The sequence below is a fragment of the Papaver somniferum genome, chromosome 8 (assembly GCF_003573695.1).
Source record: "Papaver somniferum cultivar HN1 chromosome 8, ASM357369v1, whole genome shotgun sequence".
Lineage (NCBI taxonomy): Eukaryota > Viridiplantae > Streptophyta > Magnoliopsida > Ranunculales > Papaveraceae > Papaver > Papaver somniferum.
In genome coordinates, this window is record NC_039365.1 from 167956217 (window position 1) to 167981490 (window position 25274).

The window sequence follows — 25274 nt, forward strand, 5'->3', positions numbered from 1 at the left end:
CACTTGGTCAAGCAATGTTCATGGAACTAGTGTATGACGATCAAGACTTGATAGGGCTCTAATTAATGGAGAGTGGATCATTCATTTTGCTGATGCTAAGCTTATTCATCTTCCTCAACAAGGGTCAGATCACTGCCTTATTATGTTGGATACTTCCTCGATTAATGGTGACCTTAGAAGAAATTGGAAATATTTTCAATGTTATGAAAGTGATGAGCCTCTCAAGGATGAAGTTGCTGCTACTTAGAGGGTACCAGTCAATGGTTCACATGCTTATCAATTATCAAAACATCTCATTAATACTAGACATTTTGTGTCCAAGTGGAATAAAGATAAATTCGGTAATATTCAGATAAATATACATCTCATACATCAACAAATGGAGGCCATTCAACAAAAAGATGTGAACCCCAACACTAATCAGAAGATTCAACATATTGAGAACCAGATTGAGCATTGATATCAAGTGCAAAGCGATTTCTGGGGATAAAAAGCCAGGGATGATTATTATCTCCAAATGGATAAAAACACAAGGTATCACCATGCAAATGCAAATAGAAGGCGTTCGAGAAATAACATTACTGCTCTTAAAGATGAAAATGGACAGTGGTGCACCACAAAGAAAATGGAGAAACTTCTAGTCAGGAAATATGGTGCTTTACACACTACTTCGGCGCCATAAAGAAATGATGTTATTCTCCAGTGCATTCCACATGTTATTACTGCTTCAGACAATATGGAATTAATGTGCATACCGGAAGATGCTGAAATACGTAAAGTTTTGAAGGATATGAAATCATGGAAGGCACCTGGTCCGGATGGTTTTCTGCCAGGTTTTTATAAAACACATTGGGAGGTTATTGGTACCGATGTAATAGAGATGGTGAAGCAGTTCTTTCGTACGGGATTTATACTCAAGAGTTTAAATGCTACAAATGTCTCCCTTATTACAAAAACTAAGAACAAGCAATTTCCTTCAGACTTATGCCCTATTGCTCTTTACAACACTTCGTACAAGATTATTTCAAAGATTCTAGTATCTAGAATGAAGAAGATAATGAGAAAAATCATATCTCCACTTCAGGCTTCCTATGTATCAGGGAGACAAATTTCCGACAACATACACCTTGCTCAAGATATTGTTCACACAATGAATAATATAAAATAAATGACCAAGTATCTATCCTTGAAACTGGACATGTCGAAAATATTTGATAGGATTGAATGGTCCTCCATAATGGATGTCATGCTACAAATGGGGATTATCCAAGAGTGGTGCAATCTAATAATGCAATGCATTAACACTACAAAAATATCGATTCTTCTCAATGGGGCACCTTGTACTGCTTACCAACCAACCAGGGGCGTTAGACAAGGTGACCCACTGTCTTCTTATATGTTTATAATTGTTATCGAAGCTAACTCTCTACAACTACTTCATGATGTACACAACAACAAGATACAAGGTATTAAGTTGGCTCTAAATGCACTTTCAATCTCCGATTTATTTTTCGCGGATGATTGTCTTTTGTTTATAAATGCTAATATCCATAATATTGATAATCTTCTCGACATCATTGAAGATTTTGGTGCAGCATCAGGTAAGATAGTAAACTTCAACAAATCAAGTGCATATTACAGTGCTGGTGTTCCACAAAGATTCTGTAGAATGCTTACTAGAAGACTGAAGGTACCAAAGATGAATTCCGATGAACATTATCTTGGCATACCACTGTTAATTGGGAGGAAAAAGACTGAGTGCTTCTCAAAGTTAGTTGATAGAGTTAAAGGAAGATCAACCACATGGAACGGATATTCAATGTCTCAATGTAGCAAGTCCTTAATTATCAATACGGTAACCAACACTATTACATCATACTCGATGAGCTGCCTACAAGTACTTGCTGACACAATCAAACAAATTGATTCTTTACATCGTAGTTTCTAGTGGGGATTTATTGATAAAATAGGTATGTATACTACTTCTTGGAAGAGGTTAGGTTAACATAAAAACTTGGGAGGTTTAGAAATTTGAAAATTATGAATAGAGCACTCTTAGTTAGAGCAGCCTGGCGTATGTATATTAATTCTGATGCACAATGGGTAAAAGCAATGCAGTAAAAATAATGTCCAAGTACCAGCTTGCTCCATGCTAGTACCAAAAAGAATTGTTCGTGAGCATGGAAAGGAATACAAAAAAAAATCTCTTTCATCAAATAACATAGCAGATGGAGAGTAGGAAAAGGGGATAAAATCAAAGTATGGTTAGATATCTGGCTGAATTGATTGAATGTTCCACCAATTCCTAAACAGGGAGCTGATGATAGTGAGAATTATATTAGGGTACAAGAAGTGATGCTAAATGAAGGAAAACAATGGAATGTCCCCCTTGTGAATCACTTCTTTTAACCTGAAACAACGACTTTGATAATTAATATGAGAGCACCAATTGCTGCAAGTGATAAACTCATACGGAATCTGACAAGGAATGTAAATTTTACCCTTAAATCAGCTTATCATAAACTTCATGAGGCCAGCTTGGGTAATATGCAGGTTTCACTAGAATTCCAAGGTACAAACATAAGATGGAAAGATTTTTGGAAGATTCAAGGTTGGCCAAGTGTAAAACACTTCTGGTGGAAGTGTTTATCTGATATATTATCTACAAAGGAACGTCTTTCTAGAACCTGCAGTTACATAAATAGAGATTGTCCTTTCTGTGGACAGTTTGAGGAATCTAAAATGCATATCTTATTCACTTGCTCGTTTTCTAGGGAAGTTTGGATGCTGGTACCAGGTGGGTCTTATATACTGTCAGGAACATACAGAGATGTGGCTGCAATCTTTGAAATGTGGATGAACCAGCACTAGCAGCAAACTCTTTCACCAGATTGGTTAACAATGGCTATGACAGTATCATGGGCCATTTAGAATGAACGCCGTGAAATCAACTTTCAAAATAAGAAGGCAGATCCAAAAGGAGTTGCTAGGAGGGCTATTAGTTTTGCTACTTAAATTAGCAAACTGAACTTAAAAGCACAGGCACAAAGCTCTTATGTTCAACAATCTATTTCTCTAAAACCACTGTGGAAACCACCTATCTATCTATTTCTCTAAAGGAGTTGCTAGGAGGGCATACTACAATTCCAGAAGATTCCGCTTAGAGGTTTGGCTTCCATGGTTTCCTAGTTTCAGTCTTTCTTATTTTTAGGATTCTTTTAGATTTCCTTTTAGTTTTCTGTTTCCTAGTTTAGTTATTCTTCAAACCTATATAAAGGCTAGATTAAGTCTTGTAAGATCTATCTATTACTCAATCAAATTATTAAACACAAAACTTATCTTTCTCTTCTTGCTTGAATTCTCTTCTCTTCTTGCTTATAGCAATCTAGTATTGCTTTCTTTTACCTTGTTCCACATTAGTTGGTATCAACCGCTTAGTTTTAGGTTTTCATCCTATAACTTGATCCTTTACATCGCTTCCGCAACACCTTTTCATTCCTTTTAAGTACAAAAAAAAAGATATGACTGCTCAACCAGTTACTCTAGCAGCAATCGAAGCTCTCATCAAATCTCATACCGAGATTTTGGAAAAAAACATTACTGAAGCTCTTGAGAAGTCCATGGAGGACAAATTAGGGTTAAGAGATACCAAGCTTGAAACCATGCAGAATCAACTTTTGAAGCTGATTCGTGGCACTGGGGATGAGAAAGATGGCATGAACGCTAATTTTGAAGAGGACCATATGCCAGAACTTCCAAAGGCTCGTGACAGTTCCGTTGTTGAGTTAAAGCAATGGGTATGCTCTAAAAGGACTGGTTTGTCTACGAAGTTATATGGAAAAGATGCTTGTCGAGGATTAAGATATATATCACTGACAAGAAACCCATTAGTTGAGAATATTCAGTCAAATGTCAGCAACTCTCCTGAGGAGATACTCCAAAATCCTCCTACTCCAAAATTTGACAAAGAGGTGGCTGGGTCTCCAAAAGCCACTGTAAATCGTTTTAACTGCTTGAATGAGGGTATCACTTCTTCTACACATGGATGTACTCTGAAATTGTCAAGGACTTCCAAAAATCTCGTTACTTCTCCAAGGAGCAAGAGAGTAGAGGTCCAAAGTGTAGCCATTGCTGAAACGTCTGCCAGTTTGCCCAAGAGGAAGGCTGTATACCCCTCAGTTGAACCATCTTTTTCTAAGTCAAAACCTTATGAAGGGGAGAAAAGCTGTATCTGGAAAAAGTCTCGCATGCATAGATCCACAACGAAGACAGGGGAGCAGGTTAAAACAGTTTGGTCGGATGTGAATGGGCAATACAGTCGGATGAATGATTCTTCAAAAAACAACCGTCGAAGCCTAGATCAAATCCGAGGGGGTCATGAATCTAATAGACCAAACAAATTTGCAAGGAGTGAAGAAATAGATATGTGCATCAGTGATGTAGCGGTATCTCAACAAGAATCAGAACCTTACACTGTAGGATGGGTTAATGCCTCTAGAACACAGAAGATTACTCTTCAGTGTTATGTGTCATTCTCTTTTGAGGGTTATGAAGACACAGTTCTATGTGATGTCATTAATATGACGGCAACCCATCTTCTTCTTGGCAGACCTTGGCAATACGATCTTCACGCGGTTCACAATAGATTCGAGAATACTTACACTTTTGTTCATAATGGGAAAATCAAGGTTCTTAGTCCATCCAATTCCACTTCAAACTCTTGTGCGCAGACTGATGCTGTCGTAGCCACTGTTATTCATTCTTTGCACCCACAACATTCTTTACATTCCCATGAAGATTCTAAGCCTATGATTGAGTTGCCTGCAAAGGTGAAGCCCTTATTATTGCAATATAATGTTTTATTTCCAGATGAACTACCAACTGCATTACCTCCTTTACGGAATATTCCACACTGCATCGATTTTATTCCTGGAGCCTCTTTACCAAACCAAGCACACTATCGCTTGAGTCCTGCTGAGCATGAGATATCACAGGGACAGGTAAATGATTTGCTTACAAAGGGTTTGATACGACCTAGAAATAGTCCTTGTGCCAGTCCTTCCTTCTTGGTTAGTAAAAAAGACAATGGATGGAGGATGTGTATCGATTTCAGAGCATTAAATCGCATCACCATTCCTTATAAATTTCCGATCCAGCGTATTGATGATATGATTGATTTACTGTCGGGCTCTATTATTTTTACTAAGTTGTATTTACGCAGTGGTTACCACCAAATACGCATTCGAGGTGGAGATGAGTGGAAAAAAACATTCAAGACACGTGAAGGTTTATATGAATGGCTGGTCATGCCATTTGGGTTATCTAATGCACCTAGTACTTTTATGCGACTTATGAATCAGGTTCTCCAACCCTTTCTCAGTAAATTTGTTATTGTCTATTTTGATGACATACTAATTTTTAGTCTCAGTGAGCTAGAAAACCTCCAACATCTTTCACAAGTGTTTCAAGTTCTTGCTGACAACTCTTTATATGTTAATTTGAAGAAGTGTACCTTCATGGCTTCTTCAGTAACATTTTTGGGATATGTGATTTCTACTGATGGTATTCATGTCGATCCTTCTAAAGTTCAAGCAATTGAAGATTGGCCAGTTCCTACTTTTATTCGTGATGTTCGTAGTTTTCATGGTTTGGCTTCTTTCTATCGAAGATTTGTGAAGAACTTTAGCTCTATTTCTGCACCTTTGACTGACTGTCTCAAGAAGGAGAAGTTTGAGTGGACGGAAGAAATGGATAAAAGCTTTATTCTTCTTAAAGAAAAGCTTTGTACGGCACCAATTCTTGCACTTCCGAATTTCAACAAGCCTTTTGAAATAGATTGTGATGCATCTGTTGTTGGTATTGGTGCAGTATTATCACAGGAGGGTCATCCAATTGCATATTACAGTGACAAGAATTCAGATGCACAAAAGAAATGGTCTACATATGAATTAGAGTTATTGGCTCTTGTTCAATCTCTTAAGCAGTGGCATACTTATCTTATACATAGGGAATTTGTTGTCAACACTGACAACCATGCTTTGAAGTTTTTGAATACTTCTGCTAAAGTTAACAGAATGCATGATCGATGGCTTTCCACACTCAACAAATACACTTTCTCCGTGAGACATAAAAGTGGCAAATTGAATCAAGTTGTTGATGCCTTAAGTATAAGAAGTCATCTATTAACTACAATTCGTAATGAGAGTTATGCATTTGACTATATCAAAGACATTTATCCAGAAGATGAAGATTTTGGCAAACTATGGGATCAATGCAGTTCTCAAACTCATGGGGTTGATGATTTTCTTATACAAGAAGGTTTTCTTTTTAAAGGGAATCGATTATGTATTCCTCAAGGGTCTTTACGTTTACATCTTATGTGAGAATTACATGGCAGTGGTCTTGGTGGTCATTTTGGGAGAGATAAAACCATTGCCCTGATTGAAGAAAGATATTTCTGGCCAACTTTGAAACGTGATGTACAAAAGTTCGTACAAAAATGCATGGTCTGTCAAATAGCAAAGGGTACAATTCAAAATACCGGGTTGTATACTCCTTTACCAGTTCCTGATGCACCTTGGGTTGATATAAGTATGGATTTTATACTTGGTTTACCTCGTACTGCTAGAGGTAATGATTCTGTTATGGTCGTAGTTGATCGTTACTCTAAAATGGCTCACTTCGTGGCTTGTAAGAAATCAACTGACGCTTCTAATGTTGTTTCTTTGTTCTTTAAAGAAGTAGTAAGATTGCATGGGGTTCCAAAGTCTATCACTTCTGACAGAGATACCAAATTTTTGAGTTATTTCTGGAAAAGTTTATGGATGCGCTTAGGCACAGTTCTACAATTCAGCACAACTTCACATCCGCAAACTGATGGACAGACTGAGGTTGTTAATAGATCACTTGGGAATTTGATTAGAGCTAAGTGCCTGGATAATAGTAAGCAGTGGGATGTGTTATTGCCACATATGGAATTCGCTTTCAACACTTATGTGAATCGTTCTACTGGGAAAACTCCATTTGATATTGTGTACTCTAAAGTACCTAATCATACTCTTGATTTGGTAGCCTTACCCACCACACAGAGTACAAACACTGCAGCCGACTCTTTTGTAGACAAAGCAACTGAATTACATAATGAAGTAAAATCTAAACTGGAGAAGTCCAATTCTAAATATAAAGAGGATGCTGATAAACACAAGAGGTTTAAAACCTTCAAGGAAGGGGAGCTCGTGATGATACATCTAAGAAAAGAGAGATTTCCAGTGGGTACTTATAACAAAACCAAGATGAAGAAATATGGTCCTTTCAAGGTTTTAAAGAAGATCAATGATAATGCTTATGTTATTGATCTACCAAATGATTGGAATATCTCCAACACATTTAATGTTCAAGAGATTTTTACGTTTCATGGTGACAATGAACTTCGGTTTGTTTGGACAACTCGAGGACGAGCTTTAATCTAGAACGGCGGACTGATGCAGGGCATACTACAATTCCAGAAGATTCCTCTTAGAGGTTTGGCTTCCATGGTTTCCTAGTTTCAGTCTTTCTTATTTTTAGGATTCTTTTAGATTTCCTTTTAGTTTTCTGTTTCCTAGTTTAGTTATTCTTCAAACCTATATAAAGGCTAGATTAAGTCTTGTAAGATCTATCTATTACTCAATCAAATTATTAAACACAAAACTTATCTTTCTCTTCTTGCTTGAATTCTCTTCTCTTCTTGCTTATAGCAATCTAGTATTGCTTTCTTTTACCTTGTTCCACATTAAGTTGCTAGGAGGGCTATTAGTTTTGCTACTTACATTAGCAAACTGAACTTAAAAGCACAGGCACAAAGCTCTTATGTTCAACAATCTATTTCTCTAAAACCACTGTGGAAACCACCTACACACCCATATCTTGTTATCAACTATGATGCTTCATACGATAGTAAAACTGGTCTAACTGGTGTTGTTCTTATCTTGCGTGATTTTGCAGGAAATTGGAGGGAATGCACAGCAAAATGTTATGCAGGAGTAAAGAACCCTGAACATGTGGAATGCCTTGTGTTTTTTGGTTATTGGATTTATGATCAGCATTCAGCATCAAATCAACGTAATCCATCGTATAATAATTAGGCATTAATCTTTTATTGAACATTTCGGAAAATTTAGTTACACGTTGATTCACTTTCCTGGCAAGTTACTAATTCAAAATCTTCAAATAAATAAATAAGTATTAAAATACTAATAATATATAAATTAACAACAAAAAAACAAAAAATAAAATCGGTCAAATAATTATTAAATCAAGTCTCAATGTCTTGCAAATGCTTCCAATTTTGTTCAAGGGGCAAGGGCAAGTCTCCCCCGGCTGTCCTTCCAATTTTGATCCGCGTACCGTAATATGCTTTCCGCGTAGTTATGCAGACTTTTATCCAACCTTGTTTAAAAATTAATATTTAAAGTTAGCACATACTGAATAGATAAATGATCCAATTTGGTCTATTCCTTCCACTCTCATTTGGAAGATTAATTCAGATTGTTTTTTATCTGTAAAAGCGAACTTAAGGATTTAGATTCAAGAAACATATAGAGACATATATGGGAGAAACACCATCCGAAATGATCAATAACCTCAACTTGGATCAAGATGACATGTATATGGAGTTAGAGAAGCCTTACCTACAGACGAACACGAACATGTTGCTGGAGCAACATCGACAACAGAATCTACAGATATTCATCATACCAACTTATATCAAAGAGAGAAATCCAGATGCTTACAAGCCAAAAATGGTATCCATTGGTCCATACCACTATGGTCAACCCCACTTGATTAAAATGCAATTACATAAGAAAAGAGCCCTACTTCACTTCCTCAAGAGATCACAGGTACGCGCAACTAAACAAGACTATGTAGACAGACTGATGCTAGTTGTGGATCAATTGAGGAAAAGTTATGAGCAGGATGTCGAGCAGATGGAAAGGTGGAAAAATGATGATGATGGCTTCGTTAAACTCATGATGATTGATGGAATTTTTCTCATCGAATTCTTGTCTGTCTTGAAGGGTAATCAGAACAATCGCGATTATGCTAATATTGACCCTATTTTTGGTCATCGTGGACATAACTTGAACTATAACTATGTGATGCAAGACTTGTTGTTATTGGAGAACCAACTACCTTATCTAGTACTCTCTACGTTGCTTTCCGTTTCCGAAGGCCAATCTGAAGAGGTAAGAAAACATAGAAACTACTGCTTACAATTGAAATTTACTCAACAGGTATATATGTAGTATGTAGTTGTTACGTGTTATCTATAATTTGGCTTTCATGGATGCAGAACACGCACAGAATTCTCTCGACAATTATGTTTTCTCCCCCGAAATTCCAAGGCCATCACTTGTTAGACACATATATGAAGGGAATATTGGGAGGAGGAAGCCATCATCAACGGGGAGATGAGGAAAGGACCATTCGAATTTCTGCTTCAAAGCTCCGTAAGTACGGAGTCCATTTCAAGACTGTTGCAAGCTACAACAAGATAAAGTTTGACAAGCACACTGCAACGTTAAGTCTTCCTTCCATCATCATCAACAAACAAACGAAAGATAGATTTTTTAACTCGAAAGTCTATGAGCTTCGTGTGGGTACAAACAAAGATCTCAACTCTTACATCCACCTCATGGACTCTCTTATCCAATCTGCCAGTGATGTTAACTCACTACGCTCTCAAGGGATTATAGTTAGTTCTCTGGGTAGTGATGAGGCTGTGGTGGAAGTAATGAAAGAACTCACAAAAGATACAGTGCGAGGAGAAGTAGATCAAATTTCTATTCGTACAATTGCGGAGGTGAAGGAGTATTATCATCGGGAGAAAAAGGCAACTAGAAATTGGATATGGGTGCGCGATAACTGGGCTTCAATAGTAGGGGCTGCAACTATACTATTGTTACTGTCAGTAGTTCAGACTGTTTACACAGTTCTTGCTTTTCACTACAACAAGAAATAGCACTTCAAAATTTGTGCGTTCTAAATATTGTTGCTAAAATAAGCTTTCATCATAATGTACTATATGTACATACTATTATATACCTGTTTATTTATGCTTAATTGCTTTAACAATGTGAGATTTTCGCATAGTATTTATTACTCTTAGTACAAAATCTCAGTAATAATAATTTTAAGAAACAAAGAAAAAAATGGCATTGAAAAGTAAGCTGATTAATTTACATAGAGCCAATAAGAAATCTCTTTATAGAGAGCCTACAATAAAATGAAAGAGCACCACAAAGAGGTTGCTAGAGTTAAAATGCAGCAAATCATCATATTCTAATTCAGGGATTCAAACGCGTCTGACCTTGAGTACGAGAATCAGACTCATGCCCACCTAAACTAACCAACCCAACTCCTGAAAGAGTTTCTTGGAAAATATCATATTTCATGCAATAAAGGCGTCCGTCTTAGGCGTTATAATAATGGAAGCCAATCTAAACCTATTGAACACATTTGTTTGTTGTTTTTTCCGCCCTTTAAACTAGAATCCTGGCTTGGGCGCTGTCTCGTTGCCAACTATTGTTTTCACAACATTTGATCCGATGCCTTTTCTAAGTGCTCGCCCTTCCGTTGCAACTATTCTATCTTGATCGTCTAAATCAATTAATTATTGTCAATCCCATTCTGTATCTTTTGCCAGTCAACATGCTCTCACTCTTTCTTTAATTAGTATACTTGGAAAAACATCATTTTGTGTCTGAACATCAATATTAAACCCATGAGGTGACGGGTGACTCTTAGGTTGCTATAAAGCCAACAACAGCTTTAAGGAAAAACAAAACAACACAAAACAAAGAAAAAAAAAACAGCAAACGCCAACAATTAAACCCATGAGGTGACCCTTAGGCTGCTATCAATTTTAACCGACTTATTTTGTTGTTTAAAGAACAATAAAACCTGACCATGACTTACATCCATGCTCCTTCTATTCGGATTACCGGTTGTCATGAACCTATCATCACGGAAAACAAACCACTCAAAGAAATGTGTTTTATAATGATGATTACGACCCCGAAAGCTATAACATATTTATACTACCCCGAGAAGGGACATGTACGATACAGTCAATACTGCGCTTTAGATTAGATTAATGGAAGCAAGTCGCGTGCTGTCGTGGAGCTTATTGTGTTTGAAAATCATATTCACGGTGTTGTGGAATTCATTGGAATGAAATTAAAATATCATGAACCAGATTTGGCCACGTCCAAAGTGGCAAGCAAGCGTCGGGATCAGCTCGTGTTTTTCAACATTTTCCAGGAAGGATATTGCTAAATTTATTAGCTAAAGGTTTAAACATTCAGTTGTCTGTTTATTACCTACCTAACGTTAAAGACTTGGTCGCAAAAATTTGAAGACTAAATGTCTTCTACCACCGTCCTTGTTCTCCAAGAGCCATTGCATGGCATGCTGACCATTCGCACAATGATCTGAATTATCTCTTATCTGCATAAAAGCTAGACCCTTGATCATCATCTCTAAGACAGCTAGCTTGCCCTCTTTTAATCCCTTGCGTATACCACCAAACAAAAATAATAAGCATATCCAAAAATTATTCTTCGCTTAATCACGTTAATTTTTTTAATTAGTAATTAACACGTTATATACGCAGCTTCTTGGAAACTTGTCTGAATTTTCTGCAATCATGCATAAATAAGCTAAATAGTACTCCGCAAATAGACGAAAACAAATCAAACTGTGAGAAAACAGATAAAGAACAAACAAAACATTTCAATTTTACGATTTCCGGCCCCTTCAATACATACATATATATATATATATATATATCTTCAAACACTGCAGACCTCAAGTTTCATTCACATAAAACGCTTTAACTTTTGAACCCCAACATTCTTTTGTCAACTGACTTGGTTATTTTGGATGTGGGTTTTTGAGTAATACTGATTTCAATTTCCGCTTCCTAAGTTCTTCAGCTAGTTCTCTGCTCTGATTTTTCCTGTTTTTGATTCATACGTATGGGGGGGAACAACTGTAAGTTGGGTTGTGGAGGTTCTAGTGCTGTGTCTGATTCTATCTGTAAGTTGGACAAGAAGTTTTCATGGATAAAGAAAGATTACAAAACCTTGGATGAGGTAAATATTCTCTTCTACTCTCAACTTGATTCATTGGTCTAAATCTTATTACAGCTGAATTATTTATTTCTTTGGAAGTTGAGAGGTGTTATCTAAGGTAGGAGATCATGAAATCAAATGGTAAGGCTGGATTCCTACCTCGGACCTCAGGAGTCAGACCAGGATGACCCAAGTTTGTTAGGACTTTGGGCTTGTTTGTTAGGACTTGGATTCCTATAATTTCGTTATAGGAGGCTACTGACACATTGATTGTTCCCTCTCCACAGGTTTCTGAAGCTTTGAGAGCCAAGGGTCTCAAGTCTGTTAATCCTATTCTTGGATTTTGTTTCACTCAAAGCAAGTGTAAGACATGTCTTTTCTCATATATTCTGAAACACCTTGAGTATCTCATTTATACGCTAAACTTGTTGCGCGAATTTCAGGGACAACCGAAAAGAGCTTGCATTACATAGGAAATGACCCAAACGATTATGAAAAAGTGGTATCTATAATAGGAAGGACCCTTGCTGCTATTTGTGGGGATAACTATATTCACTGCTTTGGATTTGGAGATGGTATTGCACCTTTTGGTTTTTTTAGCTCTTTTGTGTTATATTTTCAGTTTTTTTTTTTTTTTTAATTGGCTTAGGAGGTCCAGGTTTGTTTTTTGATATTCTCTCTCTACAGCAACCACACTTGATACGCACGTCTTTAGCTTCTACGAAGATAAGAAACCCTGTCATGGGTTTGAGGAAGTCGTAGAACGATACAGACAAATAGCGTGTCAAATGCGACTGGCAGGTAGCCTTGTACTCCCCTCCATCCCCACACCCCCATTCACCTATATTGGAATCTCTTTGCGTTGTGTTATGAGTCTTATGACTAATTTTACTTTTCTTTTCCCTGCACAGATTTAAAGTCATTTGTACGAATCGTTGAAATGGCTACTCGTATTGCAAGTGAAAAATGTGACCAGCATCATATTTTGGTCATGATTGCCGATGGACCGGTAATTTTTACTTCCATAAGAATTTCTTTTGCAGCTTTTTGCTCATCAACTAGCGAATAGTTGCACAGTGTGTTCTATAGTACAATCAAGGGCTTATAGAATATAGTGGAATCCTTTTGTGGTCACAGGTAACAAGAAGTTCTGACACAGAGCATGGCAAGCTAAGTGATGAGGAGCAACAAACTGTAACTGCAATTTCAAAAGCAAGGTTTGTTTTTTGGCCTGTTTTCCTCTGATTGCTAATCGTTGTCTCTTCTTTTGCGTTTTCATCATTTGGGTCAAGACATTGCCTTATAGACTTAATCCTTGCAGCAAGTACCCCTTGTCAATTATTTTAGTTGGAGTCGGGGAAAAGAATGCAAACATGATGAAAGGATTAGAGTCTAAGATCCCTCATTGTACTACCTTTGATAACTTTCAGGTATGCGGCAACGTAAATTTTCATGGAGCCAAAAAAATGTCAACATTTACAGAATATCCAGATCATGCGGAATTTACCTTTTTTTAGTCCACAAATCAAGTTATTTTTCACATGACCAGGCAAAGGTTTCCAATACAGATTTTACCTTCTTTGTGCAGTATGTCAACTACACGGATATAATGTCTCGTGTGCCAGAGGGTAGAAGGGAAGTCGAGTTTACTCTTGCGGCAACCAAAAAACTACCTAACCAGGTTATAGCGATCGAGAAACTAATTGCTTCAACGAGGTTACGATGAATCCTACTTGCTGTTATGTTTTGACAGTTCCGTCCTGCCATCTCGTCTCTTGAATTTTATAATGCCAATGTGTTGAGCTCTGTGAGATTTCTGACTTCCATGGTTCCTTTTGTCTTGTGATGTGCAGCTTTACAAACAATAAAGCAATAGAAATGGATTGGGATTCTACTGCTCCACCTATACCAGTTAGCGGGACGCCTAACCAGCCTTTGTGAACCAAATTTATTTCCATCTCCAAGTACGAATATCATCTTTGTTTTTACAGTTCAAAATATTCTGCAATTTAGGCATCATATACATTCTGCCAGGACAACCGATGGATTTACATAATTGAAATTGGTTTTTTCCCTTCTCAGGACAGAAGTGACTGCCGAGAAGACCCTGAGTTGTGCACACCAGAAAGACTCAAACTAGGCCAAAGAAAAACTATGCCATTTTGGCATTTTTGTTTCTACTGTTCTTCTGGGGAGTTCAATATTTGTTGTCTTAATTTTTTTTCTATTCTTGGGTATATTTGTATAAAGGTACGGATTATAATGTACAGTTTAGATATCCTAAACGACATACTTGTACAAGTACTAACATATCAAAAAAATCATTAAAAAAAAGCATCTGCAACCATTAGCGAACGATGAATCTTGAGCTTGTGGAGATATTCAAGTGGATAATTATAGATGGGTACCAAAAACCAGAAATCAAAAAGGCTTACAAAGTAAATCACCAATCAAACATTGAAAAGCAGTAGACTTAAGGTCTCACAACTATTTTACTCGTTGCATCTGTAAAATTTTAGAAAAGTGAGTAGCAAAGATAAGCCATTCTCCTCCCTAGTACGGTTGAAGCCAATTTATTACCAGACCTTCGGCATTTCCCCGCTGCAACTTTTCCATAATAGTCATTCATTTCTTTCAGCACCACACTAGACATGCAATCCACATCTCGTCGCTCTTTATCCTTTGTGATTTCCTTCACTACTTCAACAACAGCTTCATCACTCCCTAAAGAATTAATGATTATCCCTTGGGAGCACAGTGGACTAACGTCATTAGCCGACTGGATAAGACAGTCCAACATATCAATGTAAGAGTTCAACTCCTTGGTACCGGTACGAAGTTCATAGGCTTTGAGATTTAGAAATCTAGGTACGGTATGTTGGTTAATGAGTATTGAAGGAAGTGTTAGCGTTGCAGTATTCTTTTCAAACTTAATCCCATTAAAACTCTGAACCCTTTTAAATTGGATGCCATATTTGTGTAGCTTGGACGCTGAGAGTCGTACATGTGATTTATCCTCATCTTTCTCTTTCTCTTTTGAAGGTTGGCTTTCATCCAGTAACCCCTTCATATACATGTCCAACAAATGGAGCCCTGGACCTTTTTTTGGTGCAAACATCATCCAGGATAGGACACCATTTACGCTCTGCATCCATGGAAGTAACACAAATTTTTTAGGTGCCACTTCAAAAATCAGGTTGTTCAAATACATATATAGCACCCCCTAGCTACTCATGCATCAAAAGTTACTAGCAGATTAAAATTACATAACTGTGGGAAGAAAAATTGCATAACTGTAGTTCAAAATTTGCAATTTATACCTGTTCTGGCAGGCCTTCGGAAACAGAAAGCAAAATAGAGAGTACCAAATAAGGCAATTGGTTCTCCATCAACAACAAATCTTGCATGACTGCATCGTAGATCAACATATGTCCTTCATAGCCGAAAACAGGATCATGAGTAGCGTAATCGTAATTGTTTTGGTTACCCCTAATGACAGACAAGAATTCGAAAAGAAAAACTCCATCTATCAACATGAGTTGAATGAATATATTATCATCTTGCCAATTTTTCATGTGGTCTAGTTGCTCATAAGATTCCCTTAAGAGAGTCACAACTTGTTTCAATTTGTCTAAGTACGATTCGATTGGAACGCTTGATCTCTTGAGGAAATGAATTAGTGATCTTTGTTTGTCAACTTGCATAGGCATTAAGTGCGGTTTCCCGAAGTGGTACGGACCGATAGACACCATATTTGGCTGATATGCGCTTGGATTCTTCGCCTTGATATCAATTGGTACTTCTGAAATCGTTTGCTTGTGCTCTTGATGCTCTATATTCAAGTATGGATCTACACTATCCAGGTTGATGTTACTGATCATATCTCCTAGTGTTTTTTCCATTTCGTGAATATTTTCTGCTTCAAGGTACGATTTCCAAAGGTTTTACAGTTTTCTAATATTTGCAGAAGGAGATTGGAAAATCCAACTTGCTTCTGCTGAAAGATGCTTCTTTCCAATTGATCTCTCATTTTACACACATATAAGCTGTTGATCCGTCTATTCCTTGTAAATTTACTAAAGTCAACGTAAGTTCACTTGAGTATAGAGTTTTCTAAAGTCAACCTTCCATCCCTATCTATATAGTATATATCCTATCACCATGACACCATCATTGGCTAAGTCCATTTACTTGTATTTTCCAGCAACCATCCATTTTGATTAAGATTGTTTCTTTATCAATTAGCCATAATTTAAAACCCTTGAAAGGATGGTTTGATCTATCAATATTAAAATATTTTGTTTTACAAAACAAGTTGATAAGAAATATCAATCAACATTTTCTTATCGGTATAAATAAAACATGTTGGTATAAATAAATAAATGATGCCATTCTGCTTCCGTTAACAATAACTTCTTCAATTCTTCTACCGAAACTCCTCTCATAGTGGGATGAGAAGAGGCCAATGTGAAATTTAGGCTTTGGTGTCATTGATAAGCAGCACCACACGCTTTGATATACAACTTAAATCATTCGGGTGCGTGCTTTCCGGGTCAAAATTTCTTCAAGTCTATTGAATATACAACTTGATGCATAAAAATTCATTAAGCCAATTAATTTACAACTTGTTACAAGAAAATAGTTTTTCTAAGCATTTCGGTACCTGTACATGGCAAGGTCAAGAACATCCTTAATCCTTTAATTATGTTCCTCCAAGAAAAATATGCTTCTTTTCTCTAGAACATTCTACCTGCAGACTTATTTGTATCATACTCAACTTTGGTTCTTAATTATCCTTTCCTGGCCTCTTTTCTTTTCTTGGATTCTTGTCGTAGTTTTGTAGTCTCTCCGTGCTGTACCAAAATATGTGCCTTGTTGAGGTTTTCGGGAAATGCTTTGGTCTAAAAGAGGATGAAAGATATAATCAAAATGGTCATCAGAACAAGATAATCAAAGTTAAAGGGACTGTTGTTTTAATGAAGAAAAATATGATGGATATGACTGATTTCTTTGCTTCTCTACTTGATCATGCTCATGAGTTATGTGGTAAAGGTGTTTGCTTGCAACTTGTCAGTTCTGTTAATGCTGACCCAGGTAACAATAATCACTCACAAATTTTCTCCTTTTTATATACTCATTAGAATCATGAAATTTAGTTTTTGGAAAGTTTTATAGCTCCACAGTGAGCTCCAAACCTCTCCAAGGCATGACTATAAGTATAACTTTTTTAAAATAAATACAGAAAATGAAATGCGAGGAAAGGTTACCAAGGAAGCGTATTTGGAAGAATGGGTGAAAAAGAGTACCTCTTTGACTGCTGGATTGTCAGAATTTCATGTCACATTTGAATGGGATGAATCCATTGGAATCCCGGGTGCATTCTTAATCAAGAATTACCATCACAGTGAATTTTTACTCAAAACCTAAACTTTAGAAGATGTTCTTGGAGTAGGTGTTGTTCATTTTGTTTGTAATTCTTGGGTTTACCCATCTAAACGTTACAAGTATACCCGGGTTTTCTTCTCTAACCAGGTGAACTCATATTTATACTTAGAATTTGTATACACTTGAAAATTTTCTTCGTTTGTAATTATGTTTGAAGGGAAAGTTGAGTTGAAGCTTGTTGTTTTTTATGTCATACATGTACTGATTGATGCAGAGTTACCTGACAAGTAACACACCTGAGACTTTACGTAAATATAGAGAAGACGAGCTCAAAATTCTTCGAGGAGATGGAATGGGAGAACTTCAGGCATGGGATCGAGTTTATGACTACGTACTGTATAATGATTTGGGAACCAACCGTCCTATTCTTGGAAATTCAACCGAGTTTCCTTACCCCCGAAGAGGAAGGACAGGGCGAAAACTCATTAAAAAGGGTGCATGTCACATCCTTAACCTATTCGTGTATGTTAATGTGAATCTTAATGAGATAATGTATTTGTTGTATATATAGTTTTACCATTTCATTCAAATATGTGTGCAGATCCAAGCTATGAAAGTCAAATGTTCGTGCTCAACTTAAACATTTATGTTCCTAGAGATGAAAAGTTTAGTCAACTCAAGTTTTCAGATTTTCTAGCCAACTCAATGAAAGGACTGGGTCAGATTGTTCACCCAGAACTAAGAGCAATTTTTGATAAGACCCCAAATGAATTTGATTGCTTCGAGGATGTGCATTATCTTTATGAAGGATACCAGGGTCGAGCCAATCAACCTGTAAATTCCCATTCATTGAGTTCATGTTGTTGTTTTAGCTTGGAGTTTGTTAAAGAAATCTTTCGTTCTGATGGTGCACATCCCCTTAAATTCCCCAAGCCTGGAGTCATACAAGGTAATGTTATACTTATATGGACTCACATAAGTTGCTTGCCATTTTTAAGTTAAATTGATTATGGGAATTGGTTACGGATGTTTGCAGCTGATGAGGTTTCTTGGAGGAGTGACGAAGAATTCGGACGAGAAATGCTTGCAGGAGTTAACCCAGTCGCTATATGCCTTCTCCAAGTACATATTCAAATTAAAATGCTTTGGTTATCACATATAGTAAAATTCCGTTTCTAATATAATGATGGCTGTACAGAATTTTCCCCCAACTAGTACACTTGATCCTACATTGTACGGAAACCACACGAGTTCCATAACCAAAGAACATATTGAGAAAAACTTGAATGGGCTAACAGTAGACGAGGTACTATCAGTAGTGAAGTTTTGTCAATCTTGTAGGGAGACCTCGATAGTTTTATCAGATAATGTGAAGTTAAATTTTGTAGGTACTAGAGAAGAGGAAGTTGTTCATATTGGACCATCATGATCACCTGATTTCGTACTTAAGTCGGATAAATATAACCGGGACAAAAACCTATGCGACTAGGACAATCCTCTTGTTACAAGAAGATGGGACCTTAAAGCCTTTGGCGATTGAGCTGAGTTTACCGCATCCAGATGGAGAGATTTATGGTGTTGAAAATCAAGTCTACACACCAGCTCAAGAAGGTGTTCAGGGTTCAATTTGGCAGCTAGCCAAAGCTTATGCGGTTGTCAATGACTCTGGTGTTCATCAACTTATCAGCCACTGGTATTACTTTTTGGTCATGATATTAAGTACTAGTTTTAGTAGTAAATCAAAATTACGTTATTCTAAAACAACAAGTTCATTCATTTTGCAGGTTGTATACCCATGCTGTGATTGAGCCATTCATAATTGCTACTAATAGACAACTGAGTGTTCTTCATCCAATCTATAAACTTTTGCAACCTCATTATCGAGATACAATGAATATTAATGCTTTGGCACGTCAGATTCTAATATGTGTAGATGGTTTTATTGAGAGATGTGTTTTCACAGGAAAGTTTTCCATGGAATTGTCTGCTAAGATCTATAAAGGATGGAATTTTATAGAACAAGCACTCCCCGAAAGTCTCCTTAAAAGGTAGCCCACAAGCTAAAGTATATTTGTACAGTATGCTTGATCAAATTTGTGCACATTTCCTGTTGGAAACATGGATATTGCGACTTACGAGTGATATATTGCTGTCTAAAACTTAGCAATCTTTTGCTTCTTTCAGAGGAGTTGCAGTTCCAGACCCAAGCAAACCACATGGTCTACGTATATTGATTGAGGATTATCCATTTGCAGTAGACGGGCTTGAGATCTGGTCAGCAATTCATAGTTGGGTCCTTGATTACTGTTCGTTTTACTATCCTAGAGATGACTTAATCCAAGATGATACCGAGCTCCAATCATGGTGGGAGGATATTATAACTCAAGGCCATGGTGATCTAAAAGATAAACCATGGTGGCCAAAAATGCAAACTCTATCTGAGCTAACTCAATCATGCACCACAATTATATGGATATCTTCAGCACTCCATGCAGCAGTGAACTTCGGACAATATCCATACGCAGGTTACCTTCCAAATCGTCCAACCACGAGTAGACGATTCATGCCTAAAATAGGAACACATGAATATGAGGAACTTCCGAAAAATCCAGATTTAGTGTTTTTACAAACCATCAACAGTCAACTTAACACTCTACTTGTTATATCTCTCATTGAAAATTTGTCCAAACATTCCACAGATGAAGTGTTTCTTGGACAAAGAGAATACCCTGAGCTTTGGACTAAAGATGCAACACCACTTGAAGCATTTAAAAGATTTGGTGAGAAATTGGTGAATATTGAGAATAGAATTGTGGAAATGAACAATGAAGAGCAATGGAAGAATAGAACGGGACCTGTAAAAATCCCATACACTCTTTTGTGTCCATATCCTTTATCTTATGATCCTCTTGGACTTACAGGCAGGGGAATACCCAACAGTGTTTCCATATAAGGGAAAAAAAATCCTTAGTTTGGTTCATGTATTTGTTTATAATTTCTTTTGTGTAAAAATTACATAATCCATATCCTTTATTTTTGTTTTGCTCTGATTCTTTTCGTATTATTTTCTTTTTTTGTTTTGGTTCTACTTACACTTTTGAAAGGTGAAAACTTTGCAGACAACTTTAGGACCATGTTTTGCACATAATTCTAGAGCAACTACATTAGCACATAATTCAAAGAGTCTCATCCTAACTATATTAGACTGTTTAATTTGCTACCACCTAACTATATTAGAATTCTTCTCAGCATGGAATTCACCAAAAAGCCATAGCTAAAGCCAGTTATAGTTTGACTTTCTTTTAGTAGCATTTTGACATCCACCATTGTGATGCTCTTATCTGTTAAAGTCAAATTTCTTAGAAACGTCCAACAGCCAATAATTGGAGTTTTTTTATTACGTACTTGCGCAGATTATTTATGGAGAAATGATTAATAGTAATTGATTATTCTAATCATGACGATGCGTGCGCTGCGGGTCAAGACTTACTCAAGTCTACTAAATACACACCAACTTGCTAGATGCTTCATCTGACCAAATAGCATATACAACTTGTTACAATATTACAATTAATCCAATTGTACGTTGGCATAACCAGGTCAAGAGCTCCATCAAGTCTATAACTATCTATATATGGCGCTCCGGAACGTAATTCTACCATACACATCCTAGAGATCCAACTTTGGTTCCCAATTCTTGCTTTTCTTTTTTAACATTAATCCGTTATATATCTTTTTTTTCATCGTCAAAGTATGTGTCTTTCTGAGGTTTTTGGAAAATGTTTTGGTCTAAAAGATGATGAAAGGGATAATCAAAATGATAGTAACAAGATCATCAAAGTTAAAGGAACTGTTGTTCTGATGAAGAAAAATATGCTGGATGTGACTGATTGTTGTGCTTCTTTACTTGATCGTGTTCATGAGTTGTGTGGTAAAGGTGTTTCTCTACAACTTATCAGTTCGGTTAATGGCGACCCAGGTAATTGACTAAATCCCTTCAACTATATATTCACGTATTAATTTCATAATTCTCCATGTAATTTAGCAGACTCTAGGCAAACTATGCTGACCTACATAAGTGATTCCATGATGTAGAAAATGAAATGCGAGGAAAAGTCAGTAAAGAAGCTTATTTAGAAGATTGGAACAATAAGATATCATCTTTCACAGCTGAAGCAGTAGAATTTAATGTAACATTTGAATGGGATGAATCTATTGGAGTCCCTGGTGCATTTTTAATCAAGAATTTTCATCACAGTGAATTCTTACTCAAAACCTTAACTTTAGAAGATGTTCCTGAAGTTGGTTCTGTATATTTTGTCTGTAATTCTTGGGTCTACCCTTCCAAACGTTACAAGTGCGCTCGGGCTTCTTTTCCAACCAGAGTTATTTGACAAATAACACACCGGAACCTTTACGTAAATATAGAGAAGACGAACTCAGAAATCTTAGAGGAGATGGAACTGGAGAACTTCAAGCATGGGATCGAGTGTATGACTATGCACTTTACAATGATTTGGGAACCGGTCGTCCTGTTCTCGGAAATACAATCGAGTTTCCGTACCCTCGGAGAGGAAGGACCGGGAGAAAACCCATGAAAAAAGGTTCTCATGCACCTTTCACTAAGATATATTAATTGCAACCACATATTACTAACCATTTTTTTCATGAGTTTACAAATAAATTAATCCTTACTTATTCATCACTGGTTCTACTGCAGATCCAAGATATGAAAGTGAAAAATTCAAATTGAGTCTAAACGTTTACGTTCCTAGAGATGAAAGGTTTAGCCAAATCAAGTTGTCAGATTTTCTAGCCTATGGAGTGAAGGCATTGAGTCAGGGAGTTCGACCAGAGTTAAAAGCAATCTTTGATAAAGCACATAATGAATTTAATAGCTTCGAAGATGTGCTGCATCTTTACGAAGGATATAAAGGGCAGGTCGATCAACTTGCAGACTCCCATTCAGTGAATTCAAACTGCTGCCTCAACTTAGAGCTGGTTAAAGAAATCTTTCGTTCAGATGGGGAGAAAGCTTTCAAATTCCCTAAGCCTGATGTGATTCAAGGTACATTCATATTCATAACTAATAACATATGCTAGTACAATTTGTTTGAAAATTTGAGGTTTAATGGTATGTTTGCAGCTGACGAGTTCGCTTGGAGGAGTGACGAAGAATTCGGACGAGAAATGCTTGCAGGACTTAACCCTATTGCTATACGGCTTCTCCAGGTGAAAATAAAAATCAAATGATTGTATGGTCATTTTGATATTTTCCAATTGCCTAATTTTGCATTAATTTTGGATGGACTCCATTATGATTTGCAGGAGTTTCCGCCAACTAGCAAACTCGATCCTACGTTATATGGAGACCACACTAGTTCGATAACCAAAAGCCATATTGAAAAGAACATGAACGGGTTAACAGTAGAAGAGGTACTATCATTACGAAATTTGTTTTCATTCCTTAGAAAACCGAAAAGTTGATCAGAGGGAAAGCCTTCTAATTTTATCTTTTTTCTAATAACATGGAGTTATATATTTGTAGGCACTCGAGAATAATAAGTTGTTCACATTAGATTACCATGATGACTTGATACCATACTTAAACCGGATAAATACAACCGCGACTAAAACATACGCAACCAGAGCAATCCTTTTATTGCAAGACGATGGGACCTTAAAGCCTCTGGCAATTGAGCTGAGTTTGGTGCACCCAGATGGCGAGATTTATGGTGCTGAAAATAAGGTTTACACTCCAGCTCAAGAAGGCGTCGACGGTTCAATTTGGCAGCTAGCCAAAGCTTATGCGGTTGTCAATGACTCTGGTTTTCATCAGTTTATCAGCCATTGGTATACCAGTTCTCGGTTTAAATTAAGCGCAAAATCCTTACTTGCCCTGTAATTTTGAGTTTCGAATTGATTTGACCAGTTTAATTCGTATTCTTTTTGTAGGTTGTATACACATGGCGTAATTGAGCCATTCATAATTTCTGCTAATAGACAACTGAGTGTTCTCCACCCAATTCATAAGCTTCTTCAACCTCACTTTCGAGATACAATGAATATCAATGCTATGAGTCGTAATATTAACCTCACCACAGACGGTTTCTTTGAGCAAACTGTGTTTCCAGATAAGTTTGGCATGGAAATGTCATCTACGATATATAGAGATTGGAATTTCACTGAGCAGGCACTCCCAGAGAATCTCATTAAGAGGTAAGAACTCATAAGCTACTCCATTTGTATATGCAAGCATATATTCATTTATGCATTTTAGCTTGCAAGTTGCAACTTGACAAGTTTTTACATCATTCAGGGGAATTGCTGTTCGAGACCCAAGCAAACCACACGGTCTATGCTTGTTGATTGAAGACTATCCTTTTGCTGTAGATGGGCTTGAAATTTGGTCAGCAATTGAAAACTGGGTTCTTGACTATTGTTCATTCTACTATCCTACAGACGACTTAATCCAAGGTGACGCGGAAATCCAATCATGGTGGGAAGAACTCAGAAATAAAGGCCATGGTGACTTGAAAGATGAACCATGGTGGCCAAAAATGCAAACCTTAGCCGAACTAACTCAGTCATGCACCACTATCATATGGATAGCTTCAGCACTCCATGCAGCAGTGAATTTCGGACAATACCAATATGCAGGTTATGGGCCAAATCGCCCAACTGTGAGTAGACGGTTCATGCCTGAGCTAGGGACAAGTGATTATGATGAACTTGAGAAAAATCCAGATTTAGTTTTCTTGAAAACCATAACTAGCCAGCTACAAACACTTCTTGGCATGTCTCTCATTGAAAGTTTATCCAAACATTCTGCCGACGAAATATTTCTTGGGCAGAGAGAATGCGCTGATCACTGGACTAAAGATGCAGCACCACTTGAAGCATTTAAGACTTTTGGCGAGAAGTTGGTGAATATTGAGAATAGAATTGTGGAAATGAACAGTGAAGAACAGTGGAAGAATAGAGTTGGACCTGTGAAAGTCCCGTATACTTTGTTGTGTCCCTATCCTTTACCTTCTAATCCCATCGGACTTACAGGCAGGGGAATACCAAACAGTGTGTCCATCTAACTGACAGAAGAACTTCCATATGTTTTAATTTTGTTTGTGAAGTTCTTTCTAAGTTCTTGTTTCTTTAATTTTAATCCTAAATGAAATTGGGGTCCTCTAAGATTCTATGATTACAACTATTAGTCCACGTAACTTTACACTAATTGATGCATGGTGCTAATACATGCATTTATTGATTCCCTTCTAACGCTATATTAAACACTTACAGGGTTAGTTAATAGGGATTTTTAGAGATATCAAGAGAATTTTTTTTGTAGAGATTTGGGGAGACTCTCTGGTAAGTCTAGACTAGGGCTGCACATAACCGACTCGACCCGCCGACCCGACCCACACTCGTCGAAAAATACCCGTACCCGAACCGACCCACCTAGGTATGGGTCGACTATGGGTGAGGCACGTGAAAACCCACCGTATATTGGGTCGGTTGCGGGTAGGAACTTCCTTCACCCGACCCGACCCACCAACCCGCCCAATATTCCCTAGCATGCTACTCCTTAGATTTTCTATCCTAGAATGAATCTCAGCCATTGGATTGAAAAAATAAAATACCTAACCCTAACTAAGCATCGCACTCGCAGCCCACACCTATCACTTCGGCCTCTTCTTCTCTCCTTCTCAGAGACAGAGTCACAGAGACTCTTCTTCCTTCGTCAATTCGTTGTTCTTGAATCTTGATTAGTGAACTGAA

General features: G+C 37.2%; 5 protein-coding genes and 1 pseudogene across 6 annotated transcripts; 5 read left to right on the top strand and 1 right to left on the bottom strand.

The window, feature by feature from the left end:
• The first annotated feature begins 736 nt into the window (after nucleotides 1–736).
• Nucleotides 737–1168, top strand: LOC113306411. Its single transcript, XM_026555353.1, has one exon. It carries the CDS (start codon nucleotides 737–739, stop codon nucleotides 1166–1168), a length of 432 nt encoding a protein of 143 aa, XP_026411138.1.
• Nucleotides 1169–8493: 7325 nt separating this feature from the next.
• On the top strand, nucleotides 8494–10113 carry LOC113301464 (UPF0481 protein At3g47200-like). Its single transcript, XM_026550237.1, has 2 exons — nucleotides 8494–9224; nucleotides 9332–10113. Exons 1-2 carry the CDS (start codon nucleotides 8589–8591, stop codon nucleotides 9998–10000), a joined length of 1305 nt encoding a protein of 434 aa, XP_026406022.1. The 5' UTR covers nucleotides 8494–8588; the 3' UTR covers nucleotides 10001–10113.
• Nucleotides 10114–11585: 1472 nt separating this feature from the next.
• Nucleotides 11586–14468, top strand: LOC113303960 (E3 ubiquitin-protein ligase RGLG1-like). 2 transcript variants are annotated; one of them, XR_003337928.1, is made up of 10 exons: nucleotides 11586–12134; nucleotides 12401–12476; nucleotides 12557–12688; nucleotides 12801–12914; nucleotides 13025–13122; nucleotides 13251–13330; nucleotides 13435–13543; nucleotides 13702–13865; nucleotides 13967–14077; nucleotides 14196–14468. XR_003337928.1 is itself a non-coding variant. In XM_026553051.1 (10 exons), exons 1-9 carry the CDS (start codon nucleotides 12018–12020, stop codon nucleotides 14052–14054), a joined length of 942 nt encoding a protein of 313 aa, XP_026408836.1. In that variant the 5' UTR covers nucleotides 11586–12017; the 3' UTR covers nucleotides 14055–14077; nucleotides 14196–14468. The 2 variants fall into 2 exon arrangements, 1 of the variants encoding a protein (XP_026408836.1); XM_026553051.1 differs by having other exon boundaries at nucleotides 13702–13829.
• A 24-nt stretch (nucleotides 14469–14492) lies between these two features.
• Nucleotides 14493–16126, bottom strand: LOC113303959 (UPF0481 protein At3g47200-like). The gene is made up of 2 exons (XM_026553050.1): nucleotides 15434–16126; nucleotides 14493–15258 (listed from the first exon to the last, which is right to left on the bottom strand). Exons 1-2 carry the CDS (start codon nucleotides 16013–16015, stop codon nucleotides 14629–14631), a joined length of 1212 nt encoding a protein of 403 aa, XP_026408835.1. The 5' UTR covers nucleotides 16016–16126; the 3' UTR covers nucleotides 14493–14628.
• A 722-nt stretch (nucleotides 16127–16848) lies between these two features.
• Nucleotides 16849–20471, top strand: LOC113304704 (probable linoleate 9S-lipoxygenase 5). Its single transcript, XM_026553847.1, has 8 exons — nucleotides 16849–17207; nucleotides 17356–17992; nucleotides 18100–18447; nucleotides 18535–18620; nucleotides 18697–18804; nucleotides 18887–19191; nucleotides 19283–19546; nucleotides 19683–20471. The coding sequence occupies exons 2-8, from the start codon at nucleotides 17767–17769 to the stop codon at nucleotides 20449–20451; spliced, it is 2106 nt and encodes a 701-aa protein (XP_026409632.1). The 5' UTR covers nucleotides 16849–17207; nucleotides 17356–17766; the 3' UTR covers nucleotides 20452–20471.
• An 849-nt stretch (nucleotides 20472–21320) lies between these two features.
• LOC113304705 lies at nucleotides 21321–24586 on the top strand (annotated as a pseudogene).
• The last annotated feature ends 688 nt before the right edge of the window (nucleotides 24587–25274 follow it).

Coding starts and splice junctions, on each gene's coding strand:
- LOC113301464 (XM_026550237.1), top strand. CDS start 8,589: ATGGGAGAAACACCATCCGAAATGATCAATAACCTCAACTTGGATCAA. Junction 9,225..9,331: donor CCGAAGGCCAATCTGAAGAG/GTAAGAAAACAT, acceptor TCATGGATGCAG/AACACGCACAGAATTCTCTC.
- LOC113306411 (XM_026555353.1), top strand. CDS start 737: ATGGAATTAATGTGCATACCGGAAGATGCTGAAATACGTAAAGTTTTG.
- LOC113304704 (XM_026553847.1), top strand. CDS start 17,767: ATGCAGAGTTACCTGACAAGTAACACACCTGAGACTTTACGTAAATAT. Junction 19,192..19,282: donor CATCAACTTATCAGCCACTG/GTATTACTTTTT, acceptor TTCATTTTGCAG/GTTGTATACCCATGCTGTGA. Junction 19,547..19,682: donor CCCGAAAGTCTCCTTAAAAG/GTAGCCCACAAG, acceptor TGCTTCTTTCAG/AGGAGTTGCAGTTCCAGACC.
- LOC113303960 (XM_026553051.1), top strand. CDS start 12,018: ATGGGGGGGAACAACTGTAAGTTGGGTTGTGGAGGTTCTAGTGCTGTG. Junction 12,135..12,400: donor ATTACAAAACCTTGGATGAG/GTAAATATTCTC, acceptor CCCTCTCCACAG/GTTTCTGAAGCTTTGAGAGC. Junction 12,689..12,800: donor CTGCTTTGGATTTGGAGATG/GTATTGCACCTT, acceptor CTCTCTCTACAG/CAACCACACTTGATACGCAC.
- LOC113303959 (XM_026553050.1), bottom strand. CDS start 16,015: ATGGAAAAAACACTAGGAGATATGATCAGTAACATCAACCTGGATAGT. Junction 15,259..15,433: donor CCGAAGGCCTGCCAGAACAG/GTATAAATTGCA, acceptor CCATGGATGCAG/AGCGTAAATGGTGTCCTATC.